Raw genomic sequence first — 15,670 nt, forward strand, 5'->3', positions numbered from 1 at the left:
ATTCAACCAGCACATTCGCCAATACAATGTTCCCTTTGAAGAGGGGTTTCTTTCAAAAAGATTCCCCAAGTTGTCTCCATCAAGATGCACTCTTTAAAATCAGAGCATGGCTCCACGTTCCAGCAGACGTTTAGGAGACCCTCTCTCACTGTGTGAGCTCAGGTACGATCTCTCTGCTCCTCATTTATCCTAAATGTGCTGGCAGGATTCAGAGATAATGTCCATGTGCCTTCTTATCAGGTATCTTATCACCTATCAGGTAGAGGACACCGTATCAGTTATCTAGTCACTGACACTTAATGAGCTGCTCATTAACCAATCAGCCAGACAGCACGAGGTTTAGTGACCATCAATTTAATACCAGGCGAGTGAATAGGACTGTGAAGAAAGGAGATGAAGAGAAACAGATCCATTCAATTAGTTACTAAATCTTTATTGAGTGCCTATGTTCTAGACACTCACTATACTAGATGACAGGGATTTTTGAAATGAGTGATGCAGCTTTCTTGTCCTGGAGGAGCTCAGGGTCATAGAAAAGGCACAAACTGCCTGAAAACTTTAATTGCTTGGGAAAACTAGTGAGACACCCTTCAGATAAGACCCCTACAGATCAACTTACAAGCCAGCAAAAATCTCTACAGTAAAGCTTTATTAAACTTTAGTCTTATTTATTATTATTAAACTTACCACTCGCATTGATAGTAAATTTGTGATAATTAGGGTAGAAACATTTTGGCCATTGATGGAAAATACTAATAATAAAAACAAGGTATAAACAGTGCATTTCCATTACAGTAATGTTTAGTATAGCAGGTTTCTGCCTTCTCGAGATCATCTCCACTTGTATTTTCTAAGACCCACCTTGTATCACATTTGTTAAGAACAACTGACTTATACTAATGAAAGGCATAATGTCAGGCAGGAAGTCTGACATTTCGGAAACTTAAAAATGTGGTTTTTGACAGATAACAAAGAAGCATTGTAGATTTTAGAGCAATTTGAGAAAGTTATTTTATAATTTTTTGATCCTACTGACTAAAAAATACCTGTGTAGTCAAAGACGATCAGTAGGTTGCATTTTAAGGCCTATTTGCAAGTCAGTTATTTTGGATTTGGCACATCCTCAGAGAAATCATTTTATACGAAGGGTCTAATTTCTAAGGCAGTCCACAAAAATCTAGTAACTTGTCAGAGGAATGATCAATCATGTGAGTACAGTATTTTGCAAACTGTATCAGCTGCTACATTCACGGACATTCACTAGTTCTGTAAGAATTTTTAAATCTTGTGTTTCCATTTTGATGATGATCTGAGATTAATATAATCATATTCTGGATCATCTTAATAACCACCCTATTACATAATTCTTGAAATTGTGTTTATGGTTTTTATAACTGTGTCAGACGTGTGTTATCAACCGACTTCCTGACAGTATCAGAGGTCTCCTATATATAGTGGTGAATAGCTGGCTGCCATTTGGTTGGCTTGCCTTGGGAAATTTCTCATAAAAATCAATTTCTGTGCGTATGTGTTTAAGTCAGAAAACATGGCAACTTTGGGCCTGGCTTTACCTGTGAAAATAAAAGAGCTGAGCAGCGGCTTTTTCTGGCACAGGTCCTGCTTCTCTCATGCACATTTTCTCCCTGTTTGATAAGCATTAGAGTTCGTGTGTCCCCGTCTAAAGCACTGTAGTGTACTTCCCAGGATGTAGTGGTAAGGTTTCTGGGAAGAGCAGGTGCATGCCTCTGCACATGTTGTGTGTGAAACAAACGTGTGAGCAGGGGCTTCTGCTGGACATGGCTCCACTATCACACATCTGCTCTCTGTAAGCAGGGTTCATTGCATAGCTTGAGATAGAAACTAAGCTTTAGGAACTACTTTCTAAGTTACTGCATCCAGAGGCCCGGAGGCTTGCTGAGTTAGAAGGAATCCTAGGGTCCCTCCTTCCCTACCCCCCACCGTTCCCCAGCCTTTGGCATAATGCCTGCCTCTTGCCCAGTATGTTTCCTTTCCTATTATTACCTGTTATTCACTTTTACTTCATTAATATTTAAAGATCACTGCAGTTATTCACTGAAAAGGGCAACACTTACCACCAACCATGCAAAGGTGAGCTTGGATGAAATCTCTAAGGAGATATTTTGAAAGCATGGTATTTCCAGAGTTTGGTTTATCTCTATTTCTACTGTGTGGTTGCTTCTCCATTCATCCTGTGTCACTGTAACAAAACATAAGTTGGAAAATACATGGATCTGTGACGGGTCTGTAAAGTGCTTTTAATCTAAAAAGGTTTTAGTATAGACGGTCATCTACCCTCAGGGTACACCTATAAAAAGGACCCCACCTATAGTCCTCATTGTACAAATGGCAAAACAGAGCCACTGAGAAACAGAGTTGCTTCTCGCTGAAAAACTACAGAGAAACCACCCTAAAAGAATCCAAATCCAAATTTGGCCCCTCCCTCTGCTTTAACCCTAAACTGGTGCCTTAGGTTTCAGATCATATTTCCTTGATCTGGTAGAATATAAAACTTTATAACCCAGCCTCTAATTTTTTAAAAAAAAATTAATAAGCATTTTTAAAGAGATATTTTAGGTTCATAGCAAAATTGAGTGGGAAGTGCGGAGCGTTTCCATATACCCCCACCTCCCACGCATGCACAGCTTCCCCCACTCTTAACATCCCTATCAACAGTGATACCTTCCTTACAGTCAGTGAGTCTCCATCAACATGTCACTATTACCCAAAGTCCACAGCTTATTTACGTTAGGGTCCACTCTTGGTGCTGTAATTCTGTGGATTTTGACAAATGTATGACATGTACCCACTATGGTAGAATCATACAGATAGTCTCCCTGCTCTAAAACTCCTCCGTGCTCTGCCTGGTCATCCCTGCCTCCTGACATCCACTGATTTTTTTACTGTTTCCATACCTAGTTGTATTTTTAGAGCTTATAAATATTTCTCCAAAGAAGAAATGATACAGAAAAATATAAAATATATAAGGATGTATCTGAGAAAGCACCACTCACGAATTATTTTCATTTTTAAAGTGATATGAGATGAATAGTCTTATAGTCTCCCTTTTTGAGAAAGTTATATACACACATATATATACATTTGTGACTGAATTATAATAATGCCAAAATTAATTTATAAATGAAAATAATTATATCATCCCAATATCCTGAAAATCGTATTTCCTTTTTTCTACATCTATATAAATCTTGTTTGTATGCATGTATTTTTTCATACTTTGCAATTTTATTTATCAAAAAATGTTACCTACATATTTTTACTTAAAATGTTTTGCATTGTTCTTAAACTACTGGTGGTTGACACTTTTGAGGCTTTATGTCTTATATACACACCATCATTTGTTTAGTCATTTTCAATAACTGAATCATGATCTTTCAGTTTGGGTTTTTACTTTATTTAAACAATTACAATCTATGTATTAAGGATCATCCTTAAACTAGCTTTCTTCTGACCATTCAGCTACTTAAGATAAATTCCCAGAAGTATAATTAATGGATCATGGGGTATGAACATTCTTCTTATTAACAGCACATTTTTTAAAAAATCGGAATATTTCTCAGTTTGAGAATGTTATATCTAGCCTTAGAACTCTGTTATATTTCAATTTGTCACCAACGTCAGCTGTCCTGATAACTCCTCCTCCCCTCTTCCTTAACTGAAGCCAGCCTTGCCATTAGGGTCCGTCTTCTCTGCATCATTCTCAAAAAGTAGTAGTTATTTATTTTCTTACACCCTTATTTCCTCAAGATCAGGAGATGAGATCAGTGCCTTATTCACTCTCTATTGGTGCTTCCAAATATTACTCCAAGTCCATAATTTTAAAAACACAACAGAACAAAACAACCCTGTGTCTTTTTTGTCATTTAACTATAATGGTACTTCCAAATGTAGTTATTTGTACACCACCATCAATTTTTAATGCCATATTTGCATACTACCATTTATAATATTTAATTTTATTCTTGAAATTAATGCAATTTAAACTGATCTAGGCACTAATATTTCTGAAGTTGACTGAAATCCACTTGATAAAGTTAATTATATTTTAATGTGCATTACTCAGATATGTAAGTATTAAAATTTTGTAAAGCTTGCCCAGATTCTGGGAAGTTGGCAATACAAGTGGCATAACTTTCTGAAACTCCCTGTAACAGCAGACTAACCAGAGTAGCAAAACTAAGACCACAAAGGCAATGTCTACGGGAACACCACATAACAATGTATATCACCATTAATAGGTGGGGACAAACCACTAGGCCATGTGGTATCAACAACTGTGCAAAAACAAGCAGAGGAAGATCAGCTGGGCTTCTGAAGGGCCTTAGAACTAGAGAATTACCCCTCAAAAAAACAACAGGCAAGCCCTGACAAGACAGGCAGACTAATCTGGGAAGAGCAGCAGAAATGGAGAAGGAAGAAGTCTGTAGGCACCAAATTACCAGTGCCTTCAAGGAAAACAAGAAAAGGCTTGTCAGTGGTGGAGCAGAGGGGACTCTTCAGACTTATCCCAGACTGAGAAGAAACCCCTGGGAGTGGAATCCAAATTAAACAGGATGGGCCCAATAGGAAAAAGCAAAGAAGCAATTTAGATAAAAGTGAGGGACAGGAGGAAAGGAAGTACATCTCAGAAAGAAAAATGGCACATAATTTACCTTGGAAATAACTGAAGAGAGTGCTCTAGAGACACAAGCAAAGATAGTGTGGCCCACCCTTTCATGACAAAAATCAAAATGCATTTAACTTAAACATACTTAGATAGAACAATAGAAAAGAGATGGGGCAGAATCACGTATAAAGATACCATAAGAAAAAGAATAGAGAATAAAGTAACATTCCTACAACAAAAATAGCACATAAGAAAGACATGACTTCAAAATAAATAAAAACTACAGCCTAATCATTCAAAATGAGCTAACAGAAAGAAAGACAATGATATAACCTATGAAAAATTTTAGATAGACTGGTAAATGAGTCAGTTGAAGAGAAGAAAGTTTAGATAAGTGAGAGAATTCAGGGAAGGGCTGGAAATAATAAGTTTTGAAAATCATTCCAGAAATTAAGAGCAAACTAGATGAAGACCAATAACATATTAACACAAAAGCTAACGCATTAAAAGAAATTTTTAAAAGATAGAATAAGGGAAATTTTAAAGTGAAATAAGGTAATAAATAATGAATTTTAAAAGAAAAAAGAGGTAAAAGAGATTCAAAGAAAGAGACAAGCAAAGAAGATAAAAATGTTTAATAGACGATACTAAAGGAAATAATAGAAAAAATACTAAAAATTATAATTCAGGTAAAATATCTTAAGATAAAATGACTAAAAAATACATATTAAAAGATTATACTGCAAAAGTAGGCAAATAGGCTCAGAACAGACATTAAGCATATTCTTATAAAAGTATTAAACAAGGCCAGATGTGGGAAAGAAAATCAAATTGTTATTAGCTTTTTGACAGCAATTCTTTATGTTAGAAAATAATAAGGTAACATATTTAATATACTCATGGAAAGAAAATGGGAGTGAAGGATGTTATATTCAGTCTTTAATATAAAGACTATGTCAAATCTGTTGCATCATGTAAGGACTCAGGGACTGTTGCCTTTGTGAGCACTCCCTGAGGATCCTGCAGTAGAATACATTTCAAACTGAAGAGGCATTTACATAAAGGCTGGGGGTAAGTGAGGAATGTGTATTTATCTTTAGCACTAAGAATAAATAATTGTTTTAAAAGAGTAGTAATGAACATGTATTTTAAAATAAAGATACAATATAAGAATCAAAAACAGGGTTGGGGGGGCGCTTGAAGGACTCCTGGCTTTGGGGGCATGAAGACGTCAGTGGAAAAAAACTGTAAAATTGAGCAAATGTGTTAAAAACCACCATGAAAACTGACCAAGGCAAATAGTTAATTAAGAAGCATCTCTTCTTGAAAAACCACTAGAGCGTCAGTAAGAATTGTAGGAGTCTTTAGCCTTCTTGCTTACAGATCCTTCCATCCCTTGCCTTGGTTGGTGAGAAAAGATAAGTTTCCCCGTCTTGGAGCTGGCTACAAAACCCAGCAGCTTTCCTTCCAAAAGGGGCAGACTTAAATTAGGTCTGAGCATGGAAATCCTTCGCTCTGTCAACTAATAGGAACGAGCTTGGTCAGAAACAAATAGAGAAAAGCTGACGCTTGGTTAGCTTGGATTTGCAGTCCCACTGCGGGTGAAGGGCAGACCAGAGAGACATTTAATATGGGGATTCTAGAAGTTAGAGGGTCATAAACTAGCTGAGATAAATTCTCTACATGTCCCAAGCTGACTGGGAAAATAGACACATGAGTGGGGAGACCTGAAAGAGCCCACTAAAAAGTAAAAGTCAAGAGACGAGATGGTATATACTGTCTTCAACTCTGAATGCACTCCCTAACTCCCTCCCACACACATCTATGTGTAGAGGGTGGAAGCCTAATGGACTTGAAGTATTTGAGCACAATTTTTGCCAAATTCATCTGTGGACCAATAAAGGGGTTTTGTCAATATATGGGCAACTCCTTGGAAGCCAAACTAATATCATAAGAATTATATAGTAAAAAGCCAAGCAGAGATAATGAAGGTTACACACTGCAAAGGAGACAGATTTTGCAATTTAAATATGGGTAAGTTACCAAAATTAAAAAAAAAAATCAGTATCTAGTGTTGTCACATTATGTTTTTTTTGTTGTTTTTTAATGTCTAGTTTTCAACAAACAATGATGACATATGAAGGAAACAGGAAAAGTGAAATCCATACTCAGGAAAAAAGCAGTTCATTGAAACTGATTCTTGTAGACCCTACATTGGATTTAGCAGACTTCAAAGCAGCTATTATAAGTAGGTGCAAAGGATGAAAGCAAAATGTGATGACAATGAATCAATACGTAGGAAATTTTAGTGAAGAAATAGAAAACTATAAAATAAACCAAATGATTATTCTGAAGTTGAAAAGTCAATAATGAAAATGCAAAATTCACTTGAGATTCTCAACAGCCAATTTGAGATGGCAGGAGAAAAAAATCAGAGTATCTGAATAAGGATTAATATAAATTTTCTAATCTGAAGAACAGAGAGAAAGGATTGAAGAAAAATGAACATGTAGGATAATGTCAAGTATCCTAACATACATGTAGAGTCATAGAAGAAGAGATGAGAGGACGACAAATATTTGAAGAAACAATGGCCAAAAACTTCATATTTGATTTTTTAAAAATTTCCCCAAATTAATCTACACATCCAAGCATTTTAAAACCTAAGTAAGATAAATACAAAGAGACACCCACCTAGGCATATCATAATCAAACTGCTAAAAACCTAAACAAAGAGAAAAGTACGAAAGCAGTGACTGAAACCAGCAAGTAAAAACTGCCAGATTTATTGCATGGAGGGACTAGTAATAGAACTGCTGGCTCATGTCTCACTGGGAACAGTGGCGCTCAGAAGACATATTCAATACGCTGAAAGGAAATGCAGCCCACTAAGAATTCTACATTCAGTGAAAATATCCTTCAAAAATAAAAATGGAAAAAAAAACCCTGAGAGAATTTGTGGCAAGTAGATTTATCTTATATGAAATTCTAAAGTAAGTCCCTCAGGCTGAAAGGAAATGACACCAAATAGTAACTTCACTCCACGGGAGGGAGTGAAAAGCACAGAAAATGGTAAATATATGAGTCAATATAAAAGACTATATATATATTTTTTTCTTTTTTTCTTCTCAGTTTCTTTGAAAACATGAAATTCTTTAAACCATGAACAGTAGCACTGTTCTGTTGGGTTTATTATGTGAGATCATTCATGTGTCTGCTTCTTTTTTTATTTTCTTTTTTTTTTTTTCACAACTTTCACATCCCTTCCCTTTGGTGTTATTGTCAATAATAGCACAATATATATTCTTTATATATGTAATATATAATAAACTGCATATATAATTTATTATATAATACACATATATAATACAATAATAACAAAAGGAAGGGATGTGCTAGAGCAAGTTGTGAAAAAAAAAAAGAAAAAATAGAAACATTGGAGTAATCCAAGAAGGACATTGAAATAACTCTTTTTAACATATTCAAAAATAGAGAAAAAGATGAAGGAAGTAGATTTAAAAAATGGACAATTTCATCAAAGAATTAAAAATCTATCAAAAACAATAACTTAAAAATATAATATCAGAAATTAAGGACAAATTTGATGAGGTTGAAAACTTACAGGATATCATGAAAAGGAAGATTTGTGAACTGGAAAATAGGTCAATAGAAAATTTCTAAACTGAACAACAGAAAGGGAAAAAAAAGAAATACAGGAAAAAAGCATTAGGATTAATAAAAATATATTTAGGCACAATTTTTTAAACTAGAAACCTAACATCACAAATTTAAATGCTAATTAAAAAATGCAAGCGTTAGGAATAACATGAGTGAACTTCTGTATAATCTGGGAACGGGGAAAGCTTTCCTTAATTGTGACTCAAAATTGGAACCAATAAGGGAAAAGACTGATAGATTTTATTTCATAAAAATAAGAATTATGCACATGGGAAACAATGTCATGAGAAAGTATGGAGAGATGCCAAACTGAGAAAAATATTTGCAACTTCTATGACAAAGGGTTAATAGATTTTACATGGGGGACATTTTCAGCCTAATAAGGATAACAAATTAAAACTCATTAATATGTTTAAATTCATATGAATTCTTGATACTTAACACAAATATTTATTGGTCACCTAAGAATGTTAGTGAATCAACTCATTTTTAAAGTTGGTAAATCAAGGGAAAGAATCATGTGTCTTTTCTGCTTTTCTTATATAAACTATACATCTAGTAAGTAGTTGGTTCATGAGAGGAAGTTTCTGTTTATAAGAATACTTCGGCTACTAAATGAAGGAATGATAGAATTAGAATATCACTATTTGGCAACCCATAACGAAGGAGTGGATTTGGGCAACACCCATCAGTGGCTGTTAACATTACACAACCAGACGTTATGTACCTCTGATGTAACTATACAACATCATCTACGAAACAGCCTTGTCAAAAAATAAAAACAAAAACCTTAATGTGATCAAATTTGTATATCTAACTAAAAGTGAAAAAGGAAAATGGAGGTATCATGAGATATAAAAGCAAAATCCAGGCTGTGGGTAATTCTACAAGACAAACAATCAAATTTGCTCAACAAATGCACTGTAAAAGAAAAAAAGGAAATGTAAGACAGCCTTCAGATTAAAAGGGAACAGACTGGTCAGAGGCAATGGGTGGGGAGTGGGCAAAATGGGTGAAGGTGATCAAACGGTACAAACTTCCAGTTAAAGATAAATAAGTTCTTGGGATGCAATGTTTGCTTGGTGAAATTAGTTAAATACAGTTAAAAATACTGTATCATATGTTTAAAAATTGTGAAGAGACCATACCTTAAAGTTGTCATCGTAAGAAAAAAATTATCATTGTGTGAGGTGATGGATGTTAACCGAACTTACTGTGGTGACCATTTCACAGTGTACACACATATCAAATCATTACATTGTACACCTAAAACTAATATGATGTTGTATGTCAACATCTCAATAAAACTAGGGGGAAAGGTCAAAGAACAAACAGCCTGAGATTTTCCAAGACTGTATTATCAAGATGATTCTATGCTATTGTTCTGTTATCATAATCTACACTACTTCTATCTATTACCAGTACTCTTCCTCCTTCACCTACTGCTCCTAATAACAGCATTAACAGCCCTCAAGGTTTTTGTTGTAATCTGGGAAATTAAAGCCATGTTGTACTTTTAAAACTAATCCTAACAACTACACATTTTAAATGCATTGAAATCTACAATCTGAAGCATTATGGGACCCAGTCGCATCGAATGAAGGAAACCTGGATTACAATAACCCAAGGCTTAATTCAGAGAACTGCGTTTCTTGGAATAACTCGAAAGCTAACCTAAGAGGAAACTCTGTCAAGTGAAAATGAAAACAGAGCAGATGCCACGCTGTGTGTGACAGCTGTACCCTCATTCACAGTCTCAGAGCACTAGCTCACACGAAGGAACAAAAGGAACAGGAAGATGTCTCACCCACCCCGGCCCCTCAGCATCTTCATATTAGATTCATATATACCACTTCAATTTGCATGTGTTCATATACTTCACCAGAGTTTGAGCTCTTGTGTGTTTTGCTTACCTCACTAGCCTGTTAACTTGAAGATCTCCCAGGGATGTGAGAGGGAAATGGCACAAGTGAAAGAAGAGAGTAAAGATCAAAAGAATAAAGGGGGGAAGGATGTGTCATTAGGTGGGGACTTGACAGCGTTTTCGAGTGACAGCTGCCCCATCGAAGTGTCTACCCCTTAGCTCTATACCAGGCTTATATATTTAGTCACTCTGCTGTGAAAGAATGTTTTCCCTTTCTGTTTTCCTCTTTTCTGTTTTGCTCACTTTGTCTCCAAATACACAGTACCAGAACCATTTCTCTACCTTTTTTTTTCATCTGGTCCATTTCTCTAGCCATTTTTTTTTTTCATCTGGTTCAGCTGACCAACAGCAAGTTTACAATCAGAAGACTGAGAAATTGCCAACCACAAAGCAGTAGACTTGGCTTCTGCCTCTCCAGTGATTTGTAGTTTTTAGTAGCTACAAGCTTGGCTCCTTTGGGTTGACCCTTATTTTAAGAAATACACTTTCCTTAACGGCAACACCACTTTCCTTTCTGAATAACATGCTACCTCTTCTTCATTGCTGCCTTTATGCTGAGCCATTCCCACATGCTGCTTCCTATAGGGCACATCAAATCATGTTGTCGATTCTCCATGAAATAAACATTAGGTCCTCAGATATGCAGTAGCATAGTTTACAGTTTTAGGAAGAAGGTACAAAACCTTTGTCTAAAGCCCAGGTCAATGTGTACTTGTGCTAATATAGGACACGTGTCTGTTAGGCAAATTAGGCAAATTAGGCAAATATCAAAAGAGAGGGAGGAGGACTCATTTTCCAGTAAGACCAGAGAAATCTAGTTCACTCATTATTATTATTAATTTTCTTAGTGAAAACTACCATTTACTAAACCCTTACTCTTTGGGAGGAACTATGCTAAGTACGCTACACAGATTATCTTATCTAACCATCAAAATATTGGTACCTGTGAAGGAGGTCCTATAATTATCTATATTTGTTGTATCAGGAAACAAAAACTTAGAGATTTGGAATAACTTGGCAAAGATGATGTATACAGTAGATGACAGAGTCAGCATTCAAATCCAGGCAACCTGGCTCCAAAGTATGTGTAGCTGAACATTGTTCTATACAGATTTCCTCATTTCTCTTCACTCAAACCCACCACCCTGCCCCATCCCAAACTGAAATTTTTTTTCCTGGAAAACATCAGTGGGAATTGAGCATTGTTGAGGCAGAGACAGAGGAGGTCCTGCTCTATACACAGCTGGACTGCCCAACACCAAGGACTTATGTCTTGATGAGAAATGGAGAGGAGGTAATAAGCCCACACCTATCGCTTGTCCTGTGCCTTCTTTAGCACAGCCTTCATGAGTTGATTTTTGCTGTTTCTTTCTTATCCTACCAGGTCACTTTGCCCTTGAATTAAAAACATTCCGTTTCCAGCGCATTTTCCGTTTGTTGGCTTTTATTTCCATCTTTTCCATTAGTATAAATGGAGGTCATTTATTTCAGGACCAACTAATTTAGGGTAGCCATTATTTTCATCATTTTCCAGATAGGCTCAAAGAATGCACACGACAGGCTCCAGATGAAATTCATTTCTAGCCGGAAAGGGGCTAGTGCTTTAACCCGATTCCTGCCTCCGAATGCAGCCCTCTACAGCAAGTATGAGTGAATGCCGCCTGTCCAGCAGCCTCCTTGGTATCTTTCCCTGCCGTATACTGAATCTATCCAAAGCCACTTTGGTAAATTTCCCCCGCAAACCTGTTCTGATTCCTTTGCCTCCCATCTCCGTGAGTGGCACCAGCGTTCAGGTGTGCATGCCAGACACATGCGTGTTTTTGCGCTCCTTCACTCGTGCTGCCATTGTCCTGTATCCACTCTATTGCCAGGTCCTGTCTGTTTAATGCCCAAAGCATCAAATTTGTCATCTTCTTTCTATATCTATGCAAACTACCACTCTGTCTCCTCTGGGCTACTGGGATTGTCCAACTTGTCCCCACCTTTTCCTTCTTGTCCCCCTTTACTTCATTCTCATACAAAAACCAGCACCATCTTTTTATAATCCAAATTGAATCGGGCTATAAATATTGTGCCATCCTTTGGCTGAAAATACTTCAGTGTTTTCCCATGGCTCTTAGATAACAACCAAGACCCTGAACATGGCTGACAAGGTTCAGCGTGATCTGGTCCCTTAGTCCTGCACTGTAGTCCCACTGGGTGTAGCTTTTCCCATTTCCTCAAACACACCACAGCCCAGCACACCAGCTGGTCCCTCTCCCTGGATCACTCACAAACCTCCCACCTCCCAAGTGGTGTTAATACCTACTCATTCCTCAGACCTCAGCTCACTTGTTACTTTCCCAGGGTCACTTTCCCTGGCTCTCACAAAGCGGTTGTAGTCCTTATCACTGTTGTGATTTTACGTTTATTTGTGGCATTATTTGATCAATTTCTGTCCTCCTTTCCAGGCAACACCTCTTCTTGCTCAACCGTTCTGTACGTAGCACCATGCCTAGCACGTGCTTGGCTCAGAATACGTATTTGCTGAGTGAATGAGAACTGAATGAACTCATGGCTTCTTTCCCCCACCAGGTATGCTTACCATTTGTCTGAATGAACAGGTTGTAGATTTTGGTCTGAATGCCCTCTGGATACAGAGTGAAGCTACACTCGTACTTCCCAGTAAGCGAGGAGGACATGTTCCTTAAGTGCAGAGTCCACTGTGACACACTGCCAGGAGTTACTCTGAAAGCCACCAGTGACTCACAGCGACTCCTGCTGCCACAGTAGAAGCCATGTTCGGGATGATAAAGGGCAATCAGGTCTACCTTATCGGTGACCTTGGACCACTGCATCTGCACCAGGAAGCCCTTCTTCCGTGTTTGGCAGGTCAGGCTGACATCAGAGCCAGGTAAAGCATAAATGTCTTCTTCTGCATTGAGTGTTTCTTCCAATATTCCTGAAAAGGAAGGCCATAAGCTATCAGTTTGCCTGATTCACATGGAGTGACTCTTAATGAAAAACCTTGGCTGCTGCTGAGAACTTTCCTCCCTGACTGCCTCAGGGGCAGGAGAGAGCTTGCGCATGATCCAGATAGGGAACCGTAAGACTCAACACAAATGAGGAGGCATTTGCTTGAAGGCACTAGAGGAAATTATTGACTTTTGAATATCTACTTCTTTGTCTACTGGTCTGTCTGAAAAATAATTTAAGGTCTCAGACTACCTGGGAATAAAATTAAGCCTATTTAAAAAATCGAAGCCCACCAACAAGCGTATTCCTTACAGTGAATATAACTGGCTTTTTTGTTTATGAATCAACAGCATATAACACACAAATAGTTTTATGAAACTGAAAGATAACTAATATGTATACACCAGTTTTTAAAAAATATGTTTACAAGAGATTTTAAATAGGCTATTTTTTTTATTCCTCCTCACACACCAGAGTGATGCTGTTAACCTTCTTAATCAGAGAGGAAACTGAGGCACAGAAAGATTAAGTGATTTGCTCATAGTCACACCACAGGAAAAGAATATGAATTCAATTGTCTGTGCTCTTTCTATAACCAGTTCATGACCTCTGAACTGCCTTCCAAATTGGCTGAGAAGAGTAAGAAATTTGGCATTCAACATATGAGGCTCAAAAGAGCCACCATTTCCACAGATTTAGGGCTCCTGAAGGAAGGAGGGAACAAAGAGAGGCAGAGGCTTCTACTGAAGGTAAGCCATTGGTCAGCATCATCTCTCATCAACACCGAAACACCAGGCATAAAAGAAGACTCTCTCCCATCAGCTCTCGGACCAAATGGCACAGGACACTTAAAACACGTTCAGCACTGAGTCTTTGACATGCCTTCAATAGTGTAGGTTTCGTTTTTGGAATTAACATGGAATACTGTTACAGGAATGGTATCTTATTGTGACAAGTACCACTGAAGCTCACAAAGGAAAAAGATAAAAAGATGACAAGCAACTGAGAAAAAACTAGGCTCTCAAAGGTACCTGACAAATGGGAATTACTACAATTTTATGGATGCAAAATTTGGGGTAGGCAGAGGTTAGTGCAGTTTAATGTCGCCGCCTGTGAGCTCGCCTTTGCCTGATGACATTCCTCTGATCCTGTCTACAGCATTATATTCCAAAGTCTCCTTTGATTTAGAAATTCTCCTTAAAGTCTTTGTCGCTGTATCTGAAAAGCACAGTTAATTCTTAAGACACTCAGGCTCACTGTAATACTCTCCTACTATGGAATGCAGAATGAATCTTTCCTCCTGCTATTTTCAAATAGGCCCTTCAGGCACCGGTTCCCACTGTCACAAGGACCCTACTTTGACTCCCAGGTCCAAACCTACACAAGCCTTATTAAAATTCAACATATGTTCAACTCCCAAAGATCTTCGTATTTGGAGGAGAAGTGTTTATTACGTCCCCAAGAAAAAGTATTTGAGAGAGAGGAAAAGTTGAGCCAGGATCTCTGAGCCTTGATGGCTTTGTGATGTTTTTTTTAGCATTCCAGAGTGGTTCTGACTACCATTTGGAGAGCATTTCATTTTTAAGAAGCACAGTTTCCCAATTACTCCAGAGACCCTCTTAGGAAGGAAATGGGTGAAAATGTCTCAGAGCAGTGGCTCAAACCACCCATACCATTCTTGTTTTTCATGTCCGTTAGTAATCATTTCTAGATTCTAACGTCTCCCTGATAGCTGCCACTTAAATACACAACTGAAAAACCTTAGTAACAATCTGCCTTTGGTGATCAATTTCGGCAGCAGTCACAAAGCATTTTAAATGAACAGAGGCCCCCTTCCCCATAAAGCAGCCGATGTGACAAGAAAGGACAAAAGGAAGGAAGCCTTACCCCTGACAAAATGTATCTGGATGATGGAATAGACAGCACAGTATGTCCATTTTCTCTCCATCTTCTCCTGAGGGCTTTACACCAGCATTTCCACACTGATCACCCAAGTCAACCGATGCCTTTAACTAAGCAAACTCCAGTCGCCCTGTTCGTGCTGCAAAACCCCAAACCTGCCACACGCTCACCATCTGTTTATCACTTGGCGAGACCCCAGGAAATGAAACGTAGACAGGAAAGTAATGTGGTTCAGAGCTAAGTATAACCTTCAAGAGAACAATGTTGAAATTGTCCTCTGAAATCCCGTGTATCACCTTCACTAAAAGGATTTTCAGTATCCAAAGATTCTCCCTCCTTCAGGATCTGTGTCAGTCAAGCTGCTTCTAAAATCCAAACAAAGGAAATCATGCAGAGCAGTTCATAATGTGCTTTTTATACATTTCTTTTCAGGAGCACAAAGTCATTTAGCAAATGTGAGCTTAGTGTCTTGCATAATAGTTTTTCTGTTCAATTTTAAAGTATGTTTTCTTTCCAGAATTGCTTCAGGGTGAAAGAACAAAGAATTAACACATTTAATTTTAATA

General features: G+C 37.6%; 1 protein-coding gene across 5 annotated transcripts in view; it reads right to left on the reverse strand.

Annotated features, from left to right (window-relative positions):
• CD96 (CD96 molecule) overlaps window positions 1–15,670 on the reverse strand; it is a 268,719-nt gene that overhangs the window by 63,535 nt on the left and 189,514 nt on the right. For 3 of the 5 annotated variants that reach the window (XM_072965463.1, XM_072965454.1, XM_072965456.1), the window contains exons 4-5: window positions 12,832–13,188; window positions 2,094–2,218 (exon numbers count right to left, since the gene is read on the reverse strand). In XM_072965463.1, the coding sequence (XP_072821564.1) occupies window positions 2,094–2,218; window positions 12,832–13,084 (378 nt within the window). In that variant the 5' untranslated portion in view covers window positions 13,085–13,188. Of the gene's footprint in view, window positions 1–2,093; window positions 2,219–12,831; window positions 13,189–15,089; window positions 15,250–15,670 lie in introns of those variants that run through there. The other 2 variants (XM_015250422.3, XM_072965465.1) reach the window with 1 other exon arrangement.

Source organism: Vicugna pacos, chromosome 1 (assembly GCF_048564905.1).
Source record: "Vicugna pacos chromosome 1, VicPac4, whole genome shotgun sequence".
Lineage (NCBI taxonomy): Eukaryota > Metazoa > Chordata > Mammalia > Artiodactyla > Camelidae > Vicugna > Vicugna pacos.